A 14,811-nucleotide genomic window follows, 5' to 3' on the forward strand; every position below is an offset into this window, starting at 1 on the left:
TGCCCCCCAACTCTGGCTGAACCCCAGGATTGACAAAGGTAGTCAAAAGAATTATCTCCTTCAAAAGAAACATTATTTAAAGATGCTTATCCATAGTAAGGGAAAGAATCACCATTAACTGCAGGCAAAAAGCTTAAAATGAAGTGAAACCCAGCCACAGAAACAAATGCAGGAAGTTTTGTGTCCTATAAAAAAATTAAGAAAAAATGCAAAAAAAAAAAATTTTAAAGTGTGTGACACCAAACTGTTTCCATCATACTGATGTGCCTTAGCAGGTATGATTTGGGGACTTACAGAATGTACTTTTATGCTACAGTTGCTGTGACATGATTTTTCAAGAGAAAACTGCTAGTTAAAGAGAGACAGGTACACACCCATCTGGCACCTCCACAGAGAACGTGCGGATGTTTGTTACCAATTACAAGGCAGTCAGTCAAAGTGCAGGGAGATCAAATGTAATTTTCTTACAAGTGACATGGAATCCTTATTGACCTATCTGTTCACGATACTTCACTTCCATACATGCCACCTTCTGTTTCAAAAGCAGGAATGCCTGCCAACAGTTAACTAGCTGCCATCAGGAAAGAACAAATGTCTTCGTTTTACATGGCTGAGCCGCCCCCTGATAAAGTAGCAATAATGGTCAAGGTGTTAGCACACTCATAATCAGTGGCTTTCTGCAGTTACCAAATGCTTCTGTTTAGCCTGCAAATCAGTCTATTTACATATCTGGATAATGACAATCCCAAAGGAATTAGAGACACCACGTCGTTGATTCTCTTAACCAAATAATAAGGATGCTGAGATCTCTAGTGTGACAGCACTTAGAACACCCCTCGCCCTTGACAGGACCACCCCCGTCTCATCACCTCCAGTGTCACTTCTTGAGAGAGACCTTCTCTGATGAGCTGTGTCATCCCTGTGGCCCCTTCCCCAGCCCTGGTGCCATGCATGCCCCTCTCTGTGACACTGTGTGGTTTTATGTGATCTATAGTGTTACTGGTTCTGAAACTACCTTTTTAAAATCACTCGTGTGTTGCCTGTCTCCCTGTCTGAAATGTAAGTTTCATGAAAGCAGTTTCAGTGGACCCGTTGCCATGTTCCCTCCAGCATCTCTACAGCCTAGAACGGTGCCTAGCACATAAAGAATGCCCAGGTAACAATAAAATAACTACAAAAGAAAACGAAATTCATAGATAGTAACTTCCTTAGCCTTTGGGATAAAATGATAAAAGTGGTAAAGAGTGACCCCGTCTAGTTTCTAGTGGAGGCTGGGTTCCAGGCTCCCTGTGATACTGGATTGAAGGTAACCCCTTACATGCACAAAATATAATAGATAATCTAGGTTCACTTGTTTGGTTGTTTTATAGTTAAGAAAGGTAAAATGTAGAGAAACTAGGATTTGCTCATGAAGCAAGTCAATCAACGGACACAGTATTAAAACCATGGTATTCTGACTTTCAGTCCAGTATCTTTACAATTATCCATTTCTTAAATTTTAGAAAGTACCATGTTTTCTAGGGGGAAAAAAAAATCCAGAATCTGCTTGGTTCACTTCATCATTCCTCAGGGAATAATGACAAATTTTGAAGAATAGCATAGTGGGAAATTCTTACTAATGATTGGGATACATCCCCCCCCCCTTTCTTATTCTCTTTATAGGAGGAGGGGGAAGAGGTAGAGGAGGAGAGGAGGGATAATGGGGAAAGGAACCGGGGAGAGAGGCAGAAGAAGGGTGGGAAAGGAAGGATGGAAACTCACAAGGCTCCCTGGCCATTCCAGCACCGGGGGAATCCAGAGAGACCAGAAAGGCAAAGGGAAGCATTTTGGTGGGAAGATTTGGTGTTCAAAGTCAGGGAGATAGTGAGCAGGAGGCAGAGGGAGAGAAAAGTCATGAGTTCCCTCTCACGTACACAGCCCACTGCCTCGGTGTGAAGTGTCCATCTCACCTCTGTGACCCTGAGCAAGGACTATGCCTCTGTTTCCTCATCTGCAGAATGGACGTGATGATAATATTCCCTGCCCCATACGCTGCTTCAAGGATTTAATGGTACATTCCATCCAGAGTACTCAGCTCAGTGCCTGGCCACACAGGCCAGCTCTCTTCATCACCATCATCCTTATCATCACTGCCATCATCACCAGCATTATCATCCATGCACACTCGGAGAGCCACAAGGGCAGACACTTTCTCATGCCCTGACTCCATTTCTTGGATCATGGCAGAATGGTATCCTATTTCCAAATTTGCATGTGTGTATGAAATTTTCATTTTCAGACAACTTTTCAGCTAGATGGTCAAATCTCCAACCCCCGCAGGGCTAGAGCTGAAGCAGTTTCCTCAGGAATCTCACCCAAGTCTCCCTGGGTAATCAATGAGCAATAGAGACCATTTCCAGAGGGAAGAAAAATCACAGGAAAGGATTAATATTAAAAAAAAATCAAGGGTGAGCAAAAACGGAATTTATGTAGGTTTTAAGTACTGCTTCAAACAGAGAGTGCTGAGAGAAAAGTCACACAATATAAAAGTATCCAAAGTATTTGATAGCTCTTTAATATCAGTAACATTGGAAATTAAGCCAGAAAGAAGTACCAGCAAATTTAGAATAAGGTGATGCAAATGTCAGTCTCTGCTCTCTAGGTAATAAAAGCAGCAAAGATAATTTTCTAATTGAGCATTTTGTGGGATTCACCTAGCCTCACAAAACTGGTGGCTAATAAAATTCAAACCATGAACGTCCACACTAGGCATCAACCGACACAACATGGGGATAGAGAAACAACTTGTTTTATTGCAAAATCCAGCTTTTTATGGTATATCTTCCTTCAAATCCTGTATGATTTTTTTCCAATCTGGTACAGGCTATGTTAGGACAACAGGCAGAGAAGGAATCCAGGCGCTAAGGGGTAAGAATGGAAAGTGTCCGCTCAGTAAACTGGGTTGAAATGTGGCAAGAATAATACTTAAGTTTACCACGAAGATTCTTCCCATCTGTTTTCTCTATTGATTTCAAAAGCCTTTTAAAATCGTGATACCCTATTATCTTTCAATAATTTTTTAAAATATTATTTTAGACACATTGAGGAGTATTTCTAATTAACCCAGCGCGCGTTTCACTAACACACAGCAAGCCTTCCATTACCTTTTTTGCCCCTCCCCCAACTTCTTCCCAAACTGCCACTAGGGGTCAGTATGAAGACACAGTTCCTCCACTGCTAGAAGGAAAATAGAACTCGGAAAACATTTACCTGGTGGGAAGAGAACCCTGACAAAGACAATAACTGCACAACTTAAGCATTATTACTAAATGGGTTACTTCTGTGGTCAGTACTTAATAAAAAAGTATTCTAAATGACAGGATTACTTATTCTAAGTGAATCTGTGCAGACTGGCCAAGAAGTGTGATCTAGAAGAGACATTAACATTTATTTTCAAAGGGTGATGGTGTCTGTCCCCAGTCATCTCAGAGGTATACGTTCCCATCTCTTCCCGTAGAGTGGAGACAGGGAAGTAAATCTTGCAGTGTTTTGCTGACTTTATGAGAGGTCGGTTTTTTCCTCCTTCAAAATGACCATCATCATTCACTGCACTACAGCTTCAAATGCATGAGAAAATACAGGCAATTCTAAGGAATAGCACTGGTCTATAATGAAGTCTATAGAATGAAAGATATTAAAAGAAATAGTCTTTTTTTTTAATTTAAAATTTATTGTAATGGGATCCTCGCAAAATGGGAGGTGAAGGGTGGGGAACATGCAGGGGACACAGGAACACGATGACATGGCCAGGGCCACAGCTTCTGTCTTGGGGGAGAGGGATGAAAAGAAAAGGCCAGGGCTGGAGCTGGGGTGGAGGAGGGAAGGGGGAGACACTGCGGCTGCATTCCCCCCACCCCCAGGAAGCACCTCTAGTCCCTGGATCCCCCCACTTACCTTGGCCCCCTAAGATTCCATCTCTTGTCCTGTCTCTGGCCCTAGTGGCTCCTTCTTTTGCTCCCCTTGACTTGTTTTCCACTGACAGATGCTCAAGTAGGATGATGTTTAGGGCCTGACCTCAAACAACCCCACCTTATGCAGGTACAACCTTTGTCTTCCCTGCTTCTGTCCCTTCTCAGATCGCACCTTTACCCTCTCTGGGACAGAATCTTTGCTTCCCTTCCTTCCTCTCCTCCCTCCCCCTGGGAAAAAAAAAAAAAAAAAAAAGCACCAACTCCCCCGGGAGGGGCAGCAGACAATGGGGGTGGGCACTGGAAGGAGAAGAGCAAGAAGGACCACCGAGGCAGGTGGTTACAGAGAGGAGAGGGAGTGAGGGAAGTGGCTGCTCCTGTCCTCTGCCACCCCTGCCCACTCACTGTCCAGGGGGCTTCAACACAACCGAGGGGACAGGTGTGTGTGGGGTCAGGTCTGATGGGGAGAAGAAAGGAGCAGGAGAAACAACTGGTTAAAACCTAGTGAATTCCCCTAAGAAAACACTTCTTCCTCCCTCCCTTCTGGAGGCTCCGCGGTTGGGGGGGGGAGTAGTGAGGAGTCGGTGAGCAGAGAAAGGGGAAGAGGAGTTGGTGTCCAGGAACTTCCCTCCATCCTCCCCGCCGCCCCCCCAACCCCAGCTCGGAGCTCACCGGGGCTGGGAGGGGAGTGGCTGAGACGCACGAGAGGGAGCCCACGGCCGTGGGGGCTGCGGCCGCGGCGGGCTCCGGGGCGGCGGCGAGAACCGGGAGCACGCCCACCTGGAGGGGCCCGGGGCCCGGGGCCCGGGGCGGGGGTGGGGGCGCGGGCGCGGCCTGGAAGGGACCCTGGGCGCAGCCCTGGGGGGCAAAGAAGCGGGACTGGAGCTCAGCCCCGACCCGCAGGGGGCTCTGGGCGTGACCCTGAGCTGGCGGGAACGAGTTCAGGAGGCCGCCCACCCCCCGGGAATCCAGGCCCGGCACGGGGGAGGGGGGGCCAGCAGCGTGCAAGGGAACACCGGGAGCATGGCCTCGGCCACGGCGGGGGCCCCGGGACTCAGCGGGCGGGGGCTGGGGGCGCGGGCCGCCGCCCCCACCGCTGCCCCCACCGCTGCCCCCACCGCTGCCCCCCGCCCCTCCCCCAGGCCGCTCCCTCCCCTCCCCCCTCCCTTCCCCCAGGCCGCCCCTCTCCCCTCCCTCTCCCCCTTCCCCCCGCCGGCCGGCCGGGCTGGGCCGCCCCGCCTCCCACGCACCCAGGCCGGCGAGGGGGAGGGAAGGAGGGCGCCTGGCGGGCCGCGGAGCGCGGCGGCGATGGCGGCGGCCTAAAAGAAATATTCTTAAATAGGGAAGTACATTACCTTTAACTAACTCTATTTAATGGGGTGAGAATGGAAAAAAAAAAAAAAAAAGCCTTGAAAAGTGCTTTGTATTCACACTAGAGAGATAGAACATTGCAAGAAATCCCTCGGGGTCAGGCCCTTCCCTGACAATACTGAATGGATAAGGGGTTGTGGATAAATGCCTTGCTGCCTTTTCTTGAAGTCCTGGATGCCGTGTATCTTTTTAAAATTTTCTCTACACAGTACGTGGCTTTCTTATGCGCAGTGCCCCATGAATAATTCTACCAGGTATTAAAATTATTCAGTCAATGCTTTATTTCTGTTAGGGAGGAAAAATATTAATACCAATAACACAGGATGACAGGGTCATCCATATATAGTTAAGGATGCTGAAAAGTTCCCAAAGCACTCAAAATGCACATCCCTATGATTTGGGGGCATTCTTGTCTCTTTCTGGGGTCCCTTTGGAGTGTACTCCTTACTCATCTCCTCATTTCCTTTGTTGTGGTCCTGACTGTAGGTCACACGATGGCAGGACAGTCCCTAGAGAAGAGTTATTTGTCTCTTGTATTGTGGAAGCCAGCAGTGGCCCAGCCATCAATCAAAAAAGAAAAAAATGTTTTAAAGTTACCACTTTATAGGTTGCCATTTAGAATTTCCTTGAGTCACTGCTGTTGTGGGAAGTCAAGAAAGGGTATAAAAAACAAACAAACAAAAAATTAAAAATAAGGAAATGGAGATAACAAAGACTTTAAGATAGGGATATGATCCAGGTCTTTATGGAGATAATGTGAAATAAGTATGAAGAATCAGACTTACTTAGTATGATCCATGTGTAAACAACAGAGACTTGATTAAGTATTTTCTATAGCAAAACTACATTTTGACTTACTTCTCTATATATATTAAAATAATTGTAGTTATTACATTTTATAATTTAATTTGTGTTTTATTTCCTAAAATAATTGTATCTTTTGAAAACTATCTAGTCAACAATCATATTATTCGCTAATCATTTAAGTGTTTACCAATAGCCAAAATTTAGTGTTGGCACTGGGAAATAAAAAGCATTGAACCCTTTTCATTCTTGGGATAACTTAAAAACTCTTATTCTGATCAGATCCATCCAACAGATGGCAGTGATGTTATAAACTAATGGTTTAAAATAATCTTATAATATGTAGAATATGTCCCCTCAGAAACTGTCAACCAAGAATAAATTCTCTCAGTACTTGCGTAAATAATGTAAAAGCTTGATATGACTAATTGGATAAAAGAGTACAAGGTAAACATAACCTGAAATTTAGCTGAAATAGTATTTCCTGTTTCAAAAATGAACTTTTCTTTTCCAAAATGTATTATAAATTGAGAAGTGTCAAAAAGATTAACAGTGAACCAAAAAAGGATAGTGGTGTACAAAATAACCAAATGGACACCATTTTTATATAAAATTCATTATTGCTTCTTTGTTCTCATTTCCATCTTTTTTTTTTTTTTTTTCTGTACGGGTTGTTTGAACCTCACTTTTTCTTTATTCACTAAAAAATGATTTTACCTTTTCCTCCTGTCACTTTAAATAAGTGAATCTGGCTGTTTTTGTCCACTTTTCCTGTATCCTCAAATAGTTATTTTTATTCTTATTCATTGCCTTCTTTATCCACTTTGAGTGGCCCTTATTCTGCAGATAATAAACAATGAAAAGTAAAACTAGAAGACTCTTAGAGCTAAGTTACTCTCCACTTCCTGATCCAAATTATGTGAAAACTAACAGAACAATGCAGCTGATCACTTGTTTCAAATTACGTGCACTGGTTGATGTCAGATAGACCTTCTGTTTTTCACTGTTTATGTTTTGTTTTTTGTTTTTTGTTTTCTGTTTTTACTTTTGGTTGTATTTTTAGTGGAAGGCTTCCTCCCAGCCCCCGAATGCCTACTATGGGATGGGCACTATTCTAGATGCTTGGTGTGTATCAGTGATTTAAAGAGACAGAGGTGCTGGGTGCTGGTCAGAGAACATACCGAGTGAGCTGCGTGGTACAGAAGACAACGAGAAGTGCTGTGAAGAGAGGGCAGCAGGGAAAGAGGGTTGTGGACACATGTTTCAGGGGTGGGGGTATGACTGTAAACACCATGGTCATGAGAGGCCTCTTTGAGCTGACTTTTGGGCAGACCTGAAGGGGTGAGGGGCTGAGCTGTGGGCATCCTGGGATGGAAGAACATCCCTGCAGAGAGGATGGTCATACAAAAGGCTTAATAAAAATACTCCTGGAAGGTGAACATACTTCCAGAATACATTTTATCTATTTTACTATTCATCATTTTACTCTTTGACATTGGCTTGTTTGTAAGTAAAGGGAATTGTGTTTGTTAAATTATTTTTTAAGCTACAATTTCACTTATTCATAACTCAAAAACCTGGAGACTTCACATATCCAGAATACACACGAGGAAGGAAGAAAAGAGAGACAGAGAAGAAAGAAATGGCCCCTGAGGATCAAAACACTACTTAGAGAACTGGCCCAGGCCCTCCTTTATGACTTTTAAATAACATTTGATAAAGCTTAGTTACCTGCTGTCCAAGTTTTTCACTGACCAGAGGGAAGGGATTTGAAGAGAACCTTTGGCAGGGTTGGCCCTGCCACTCAGATCTACAGACAGTGATGAACGTTAACACTGCCAGCCTGCCAATAAGGAGTCAGGAAAATGCATCCATCCCAAAGGCACTCCTCCTGGAGGCCATACTGAGAGAGGGGGCAAGCACCCACCTTCCCTCCGGGACTCTGACCACACCACTGTGGAGCGTATGACAGCCACTTACTCAAAATGATAACCATACTCTCCCCTAAAGGTTAACAGCAGTACGATCAGAAAATTGTCAGGGAAGGATTTTAGAAGATTTTGATTCAAATTCATTACATATTTTAAGAAGCTTTGTTGACTATAGAAGTAAATTTTCAAATATCCCGAAGACTCGAGTATCCGGGAAGCCTCATTCAACAGAGACTAGCAATTAGGTACAATCTTTTGATACTTATAGGTAAAGTTGAAAACCTTCCACAAAGGGGTATGGGATGGTCTGGTTATTTATTTATCATTGCTACAAAATTTCTAATCAATCATCATACTATTTTATTACATTTGAGTGTGTTTTCTTTTGCCAAGAAAGCAAGGTGTGCAAATCTGAATTCACTTATCTTAGATTTTAAGTTATTTTACATATATTTAAAAATTATGTTTTAGATTATAAAAATACCTTAATTTATATGACAAAAATACTTTAAAAAGCATTGGTCAGTTTTCTAAAAAGAGTCATGGCAAAGTATGCCCCTCCTTCCTCCAACTGATTTTTCACTTTAGAAATTTTTTATTTACCTACAACTTTCCAGGCAAAAATCAGTTACTTAAAGGAAATTATACCAGCATTATATGTTGTCATTACACGCTAATGATTATGCAATTCACGAAATGAGTCTCCAGCTCCAGAAAGTACCCTGAGTTTAAAAATTAGAAATCCATTTTATGGGGAGGGTATAGCTCAGTGGTAGAGTGTGTGCTTAGCACACATGAGGTCCTAGGTTCAATCCCCAGTACCTCCATTAAAATAAATAAGTAGATAAATAAATCTAATTACCTCCCCACCAAAAAAGAAAACAAGAAAAAAGAAGTCCATTTAGGCACATTGAAGAGATGAGTGTAGGGGAAGGGGTTACATTTTAACAAACGAAATTAGAATTCTCAGTACTTAACTGCATTAAAAAAAATTAAACTAGCAATTATCAGGTATCCAAACAGCTATCAAATGTACCTGGAAGGTATTAGCTCTGGGTTTTGCCCTCTTCCCTTAGCACTTAGGTGTGGTGGAAAAGCAACTCTGTATTTCTAATCCCCAACTCCAGCCACCCAGCAGTGGGAACCATGCTGGGAACCAGCCTTGGTCCTGTAGCAGTTTGCTAGGAATGGTGATGAAATGCACTGCTTCTAAAAAGTGATGCTGGAAACACTCACCAATGCCACATTTAGGATAATTTTTAAAAGATGATCCGGGTATAAATATTTTTACTGCAGATAACCAATCATCTCTGTTGTCTCCTGCTGTGGGTAGCTTCAGTAAGTAATACCCAAGGGAGAGACTTGCTAGAAGGATCCACAACGGGGCCTTTTTTTTTTTTTTTTTTTTTAACCCCTTTTGATTGATTATAGAATCTTTGTCGACCCCAGTTTTCAGCGTTTGTCACAAACAGGTCAAATCTGACTCTATTTCCTCCTCAGAAACCATTTATTTTCAATGATCTTTTAAGCTCAAAAAGTCCAGAGTAAAAACTACATAGATCTCAAAAAACATCCATAAAACCACTTTCATTCATGTCCTGTTTTCCTTACCAAACACAAATGGGAAAAAAAGAAGTCAGAATGCAAAGCATGTAATAGGTTAAAGAAATAACAGTGATTAAAATTTATAAAAAGGTAAAATTAAATTACAAAAACAAAGTTGCTCTTCACAGAGGAAAAGTCAGGCATTGTTTAGTCCTAATTGACCTTTCTGTGCTGACAAAACAGAACGACTTTGGCAGATGGCAAAAATCTGATAAACAGATAACTGAGAGAGAAAATCTGAAGAAGGTTTCTTTTAGGACTATTTACCATCCTAATTTTCTATGATTTTATATAAAACTGTGAAATGTTGTAAGCCAGGCAAACTCACATCAAATCAAGCAGCTGTACAAAGCCTATTAGGGTATTCTATATTCTATATATATATATAAATACACAAGAAATAGAAGTGTTTTCATGTCACTGATAAGATTTTTGCACTGGCATGCCTATATTGGAAAAAAATCACTGAATATGCTGTTTGCAAATTGCTACTTACTATGACCAAATGTTCTAGAAATGTGTGTGCTTTCACACAGATGATGATGGCCCTGAATTAGGAAATTACTGTGTCAAAGATTGTCGCTATTAAAGGAACACGATTTTGTCTTGATGCCTGTGCATTTCAGCTGTGTTTTCATTGGGTATTCTTAGATTTTTTTTAGTCATTCCATTCAGGTCTTATAAAATATTCACGTGGGAGTAGAGAGAAAGAAAGAAAGGGTCAGAGATAGATTAAGTGTGTGGCGGAGGTGGGGGAGGATTTATTTCAAGCTAGAAAAGGTAATTTTAGCCACAATGCCACAAAACGATAATATATGAATGTTAAAAACTAACATACAGTGATGGTTAATTTTAAGTGCCAACTTGACTGGGCTAAGGGATACCTGGATAGCTGGTAAAACATGAGTTTTGAGTGTGTCTGTGAGGGTGTTTCTGGAAGAGGCCAGCATTTGAATCAGTGGACTGAATAAAGGTCCCTCTCACCAGTGTGGGTGGCATCACCCAATCCGTTGAGGAACTGTACAAAGGACAAAGGAGGAGGAAGGGTGACTTTGCTCTCTGCCTGAGCTGGGACAACCATCTCCTGCCTGCGGACATCAGTGGTCCTGGTTCTCAGACTGGGACTGAATTTCACCAGCATCCTTCCTGATTCTCCAGGTTGCAGGTGGCAGATTCTGGAACTTCTCAGCCTTTGTAAACTCACAAGCTTATCCCTATAATAAATCTCATATTTATTTCCTATTGGTTCTGTTTCTCTGAAGAACCCTGACTAATACACATACCATATTTAGGAAGGGTAAATAGTTTTGTTTTGTTTTTTTATCTTCTTTCTTTCTTTTTTTATCGAGGTAACATTGTTGAATGAGTCTTTTAGTACTTACTTTGCGTTGGCGTGGTTGCAAGTGGTCAGATTAGCCAGGGCGAAGGCTGCAGCTTCCCGTACCTCCTCGTTGTCACTTTTTAGCAACTGAATTAACTGCGGGATCCCTACACAAAAAGAAAAGATGCAACTTTATAGACATCCATGTGAACTGGAATACGGTAACCTAAAAACGTTCAAAGTGTTTTCTTTCCCAGTTTGTTCACCCTGATTGTTGAAGAATTGTTTGCTGCTCGAATTCTCACTCATTGCCGAAATAGCTTGGGAAGCAGCAATTTTAGTTCCGTCGTTTTCAGACTCCAAAAGGGTTATGAGACATTTTTCCACCTCTTGTTCGTGAAACAGTTTTCTATTTTCAGCTGTCAAAAACCAACAGGGAAAAAGGAAAATCAGAATTTTGCTGCAAAAACTGTGCAGCAAAATAAAGACTTCCCCATCCAAAATATGATAGGAATTCAAATAATTTGTTAGCTTTACAGTCTAAGCTAAACCAAATATATACCTACTTAACCTTTAGACTGTGATTATGAAAAATGAATGGATATTGCATTTTTTCATATTCCCTTATATGATATCAATCCTATGGCAGAGAATATTCTATGATAAGAAAGATGCAAGTTTCAGATTTAGCAAGAACTTACTTAACACCAGTCATGTGCCTGGTGTGGTCCTGTGTTCACACATGCAGTCTTCTCACTAAGCACAAAACCCTGTTTATTTAAATACAAAACTCAATATCTGAAGAATGCCTAAGATGTATAAACTGGTGAGCTGGATGTTCAAGAGAAGAGCAGAGAAGAGGAGACAGTAACAATGAGTAATGAAGTATGATCCCACATCTGAAGGAATTTATAATCATCTTTTATCATATTATGATACATGCTGACATAGCAAAAATTAAAATTATTAATGGTAAGTTATCATAAACATACATTAAGCACAGTTTTGTTTGAAAACAAAGTTATGACTCTGAGTACATAGCACGGTATTCACCCCATAAAACACTAAATTAAAAACCAAAGTATTTTTAATGTTCTTTTTGTTCCCTAATGTTTTTCTCTTGATTTAGTCTGATCTTTAAAAAAAAATGATAATCCCATTACTATACAAAAGCAAATATTGCCTTAAATTAAATCAGAATATTAGACAATTTTTTGTTTTGTGTTCTATAGCTAATTCTGAATAAATTACCATTCACTTAAAGCATGTACTAAACAGTATTAAATCAAATTCAGTTTTAATGCCATAATAAGTATCAGAGACAAGTTGGGAAAGAAACAGCTAACAAATAATTCCTTGCTAATTTATTTACAGCTCCTTAGAAAACTCTGTCATGGGTTTGATTCTCCATTAATTAACCTTTATAAAGTCAATGCAGATGGTTAAAAGAGAAGAATGTGTGATATAAGCTCTTAGGATGTTGACATATAAGAGAAGAGTATTTTGTTTGAATAACTATCTCTGAAAAACTGTTGATACTTACATTACAGCAACATGTGGGGCTCATTCATTACTTGTATGTATTTTAATTAACTTGGTTTTTTCCCCCTCCAGAAATGTCTTTAGAAATTATAGCAACAAGGTTTCCATTTTAAGTTAATATAGGAGTTACAACTTCTTTCAACGTGATTGCTTTAAGCAACCCTTTTCCACAGAAGCAGTATCACAGTCAGATGTCACCATATTTGCAAACACTCTCTTTGGCCTTTGTTCATCTGATACACAGATGTACGCCGAGCAATCTGGCCATCCCGGCCACAAGCTAAGTCACTAGCACTTCTGTTCATTAGTCTTAAACCAGTCATGAACCATGTCCTGTAATCCTATCATTTTAATCCCTTGCTCCTTTCATTTAAAATTGGGATTCAGTCAGGCCATAACTGTCTCATTAAAAAGCTATGATTTATACTTAAATATCAAGTATGTGGCCCCTAAAACGTTTTAAAATATGTGCAGTCCTTATTAGTTTTCACTGAATAAACAAGATCTTGTACTGTTCCAGAATCCCTGACTTAAAATGCTCAGATTTATAATTAAGACTTCCCTGATGGTGCTAAATTGACTTTCCTTAACAGAACACTCTGAGCATGGATTCTATCAGGAAAATCAACCTAACTTTGGAGTATGTGATTGTTACAGTCAAAAAACAGTGTACATGCAGTTATTGGAACGATTTTTTAAAAATAATTTACATACTGTGGGCAATTAGTTTCTCAACCCTGCTGGGAGTGTTCTCAAAATCCAGCTGTGTTCACCAAACCTCAAAAGTGCTGACTGCAGAGTGGCTATAATAGATTTTAAAGATGAATTAACATATTAACCACGTACCTTCAACGAATTACTACCCTGAGAAGTATTTATATTTTAATTACACAGATGATAAAGATGGCAAGGTAATTTTGCTACTAATAGAGTAATGGCCTTTAAAAATGACATTTGTTCAGTATCATTAAAATAAAAAGCATGAGGTTTTGTATCTGAAAATAAATCTGTATGTAATGATGCTTTTCTTTACTCATTCTCGGAAGTTGCTATCCGGCCACCTGTTCTCCTGCTGAGATGTTAATGTCAGTTCATAAACCTCATAGCAACATGGTAATTAACACCTTCCTCCTCCTGGTGCCCAGTCAAAGGCATACTGATTTAGGGGTGCATGTTAAAACTTTACTCAGCAAGCAAAACTTTAAAAGTGTATATTATGTGTGTTTCTTTCAACTCTGTTTTTGACATGCAATGATAATGCATTACCTAGCTTACAAAAATTTTTTTTGCTGATGATGGAAAGAGAATCCAGACTAAACACCTAAACCAGAGTAAATGTGTACAAAGTCATGGTAGAGCATAAGTCACATATTCCAGAACCCAATGGAGAGTGTCTGAGCAAGAACGGATTGATAACCAATGGCCATGTGATTGTTTGAAATGCAAGAATCTCTTATTCCAATCTAGGATATCTGGACTTGATCCTGTTCATTCTAATCCCAGAGGTATTAACTTGGGGTCCATGGATCCAGGGGGCGTAGATGGGTTTCAGGCAGTCCATGAACTTCCTGAAATTATATGCAGAATGTTGTGCATCTGTGTACTAGGGGAAGGGTACTCTTTCATCAGATTTTCAAAGAAATGCAAGGCCCCTCAGAAGTTGAGTTTGGGCAGTGTAGTTGGATGTGCTTGGAAGTCATCAGAAATACAGGCAGGAATTCAGAAGACAGGTTATAATTAGATACAGGTTTGGGATTCATAAGCAATCAAAGAGTCAGCTGAAACACAGTCATGAGTGAGATTTAAAAGACAGCAAGACAGAAGGTGGGAAAGCAAGTTTGATACTGAAATGGTAGGCAGAGAAGAGGAAGACAGAGGTTGGTCTGATGATTAGGATAATAATCAGGGGAGAGGGGTGTTATGGAAATCAAGGGATAAAAGAGTTTTCAGAGGAAGGGGCAATCAATCACGTGGAGTGCCGCAGAGAAATCAAGACTGAAAATGCGTCTATAAAACTTAGTTGCTGGGAGGTCACTGTCAAAGTCTACAAGGACCATTTTGGCAGAAGGTGGAAGCAGAAATCACATGCAGTAGGTCAGGAGATGGAGATTAGATGCATAGGTGGGAAGCTGATTGAGAAGAAAAGAAGAAAAAGAGGGCCCTCCCTTGGGCAGGGGCAAGAGAGGAAGAAACAAATTTCTATAAACTATTCTTGGTCAGTCAAGAATTATGGGCTCCTCAGAATGTTCCAAACCTATATCAGCTCCTCCTACATACCAGGAGGAAGTAG

At 40.9% G+C, this 14,811-nt stretch overlaps 1 protein-coding gene across 4 annotated transcripts in view; it reads right to left on the minus strand.

The window, feature by feature from the left end:
* ARMC3 (armadillo repeat containing 3) overlaps nt 1-14,811 on the minus strand; it is a 74,440-nt gene that overhangs the window by 29,415 nt on the left and 30,214 nt on the right. For 3 of the 4 annotated variants that reach the window (XM_074358087.1, XM_045505022.2, XM_074358090.1), the window contains exons 9-10: nt 11,246-11,398; nt 11,041-11,146 (exon numbers count right to left, since the gene is read on the minus strand). In XM_074358087.1, coding sequence (XP_074214188.1) covers nt 11,041-11,146; nt 11,246-11,398 — 259 coding nt within the window. The remainder of the gene's footprint in view (nt 1-11,040; nt 11,147-11,245; nt 11,399-14,811) is intronic. The other variant, XM_074358088.1, reaches the window with a different exon arrangement.

This window comes from Camelus bactrianus, chromosome 35, assembly GCF_048773025.1.
Source record: "Camelus bactrianus isolate YW-2024 breed Bactrian camel chromosome 35, ASM4877302v1, whole genome shotgun sequence".
NCBI classification, from domain to species: Eukaryota; Metazoa; Chordata; class Mammalia; order Artiodactyla; family Camelidae; genus Camelus; species Camelus bactrianus.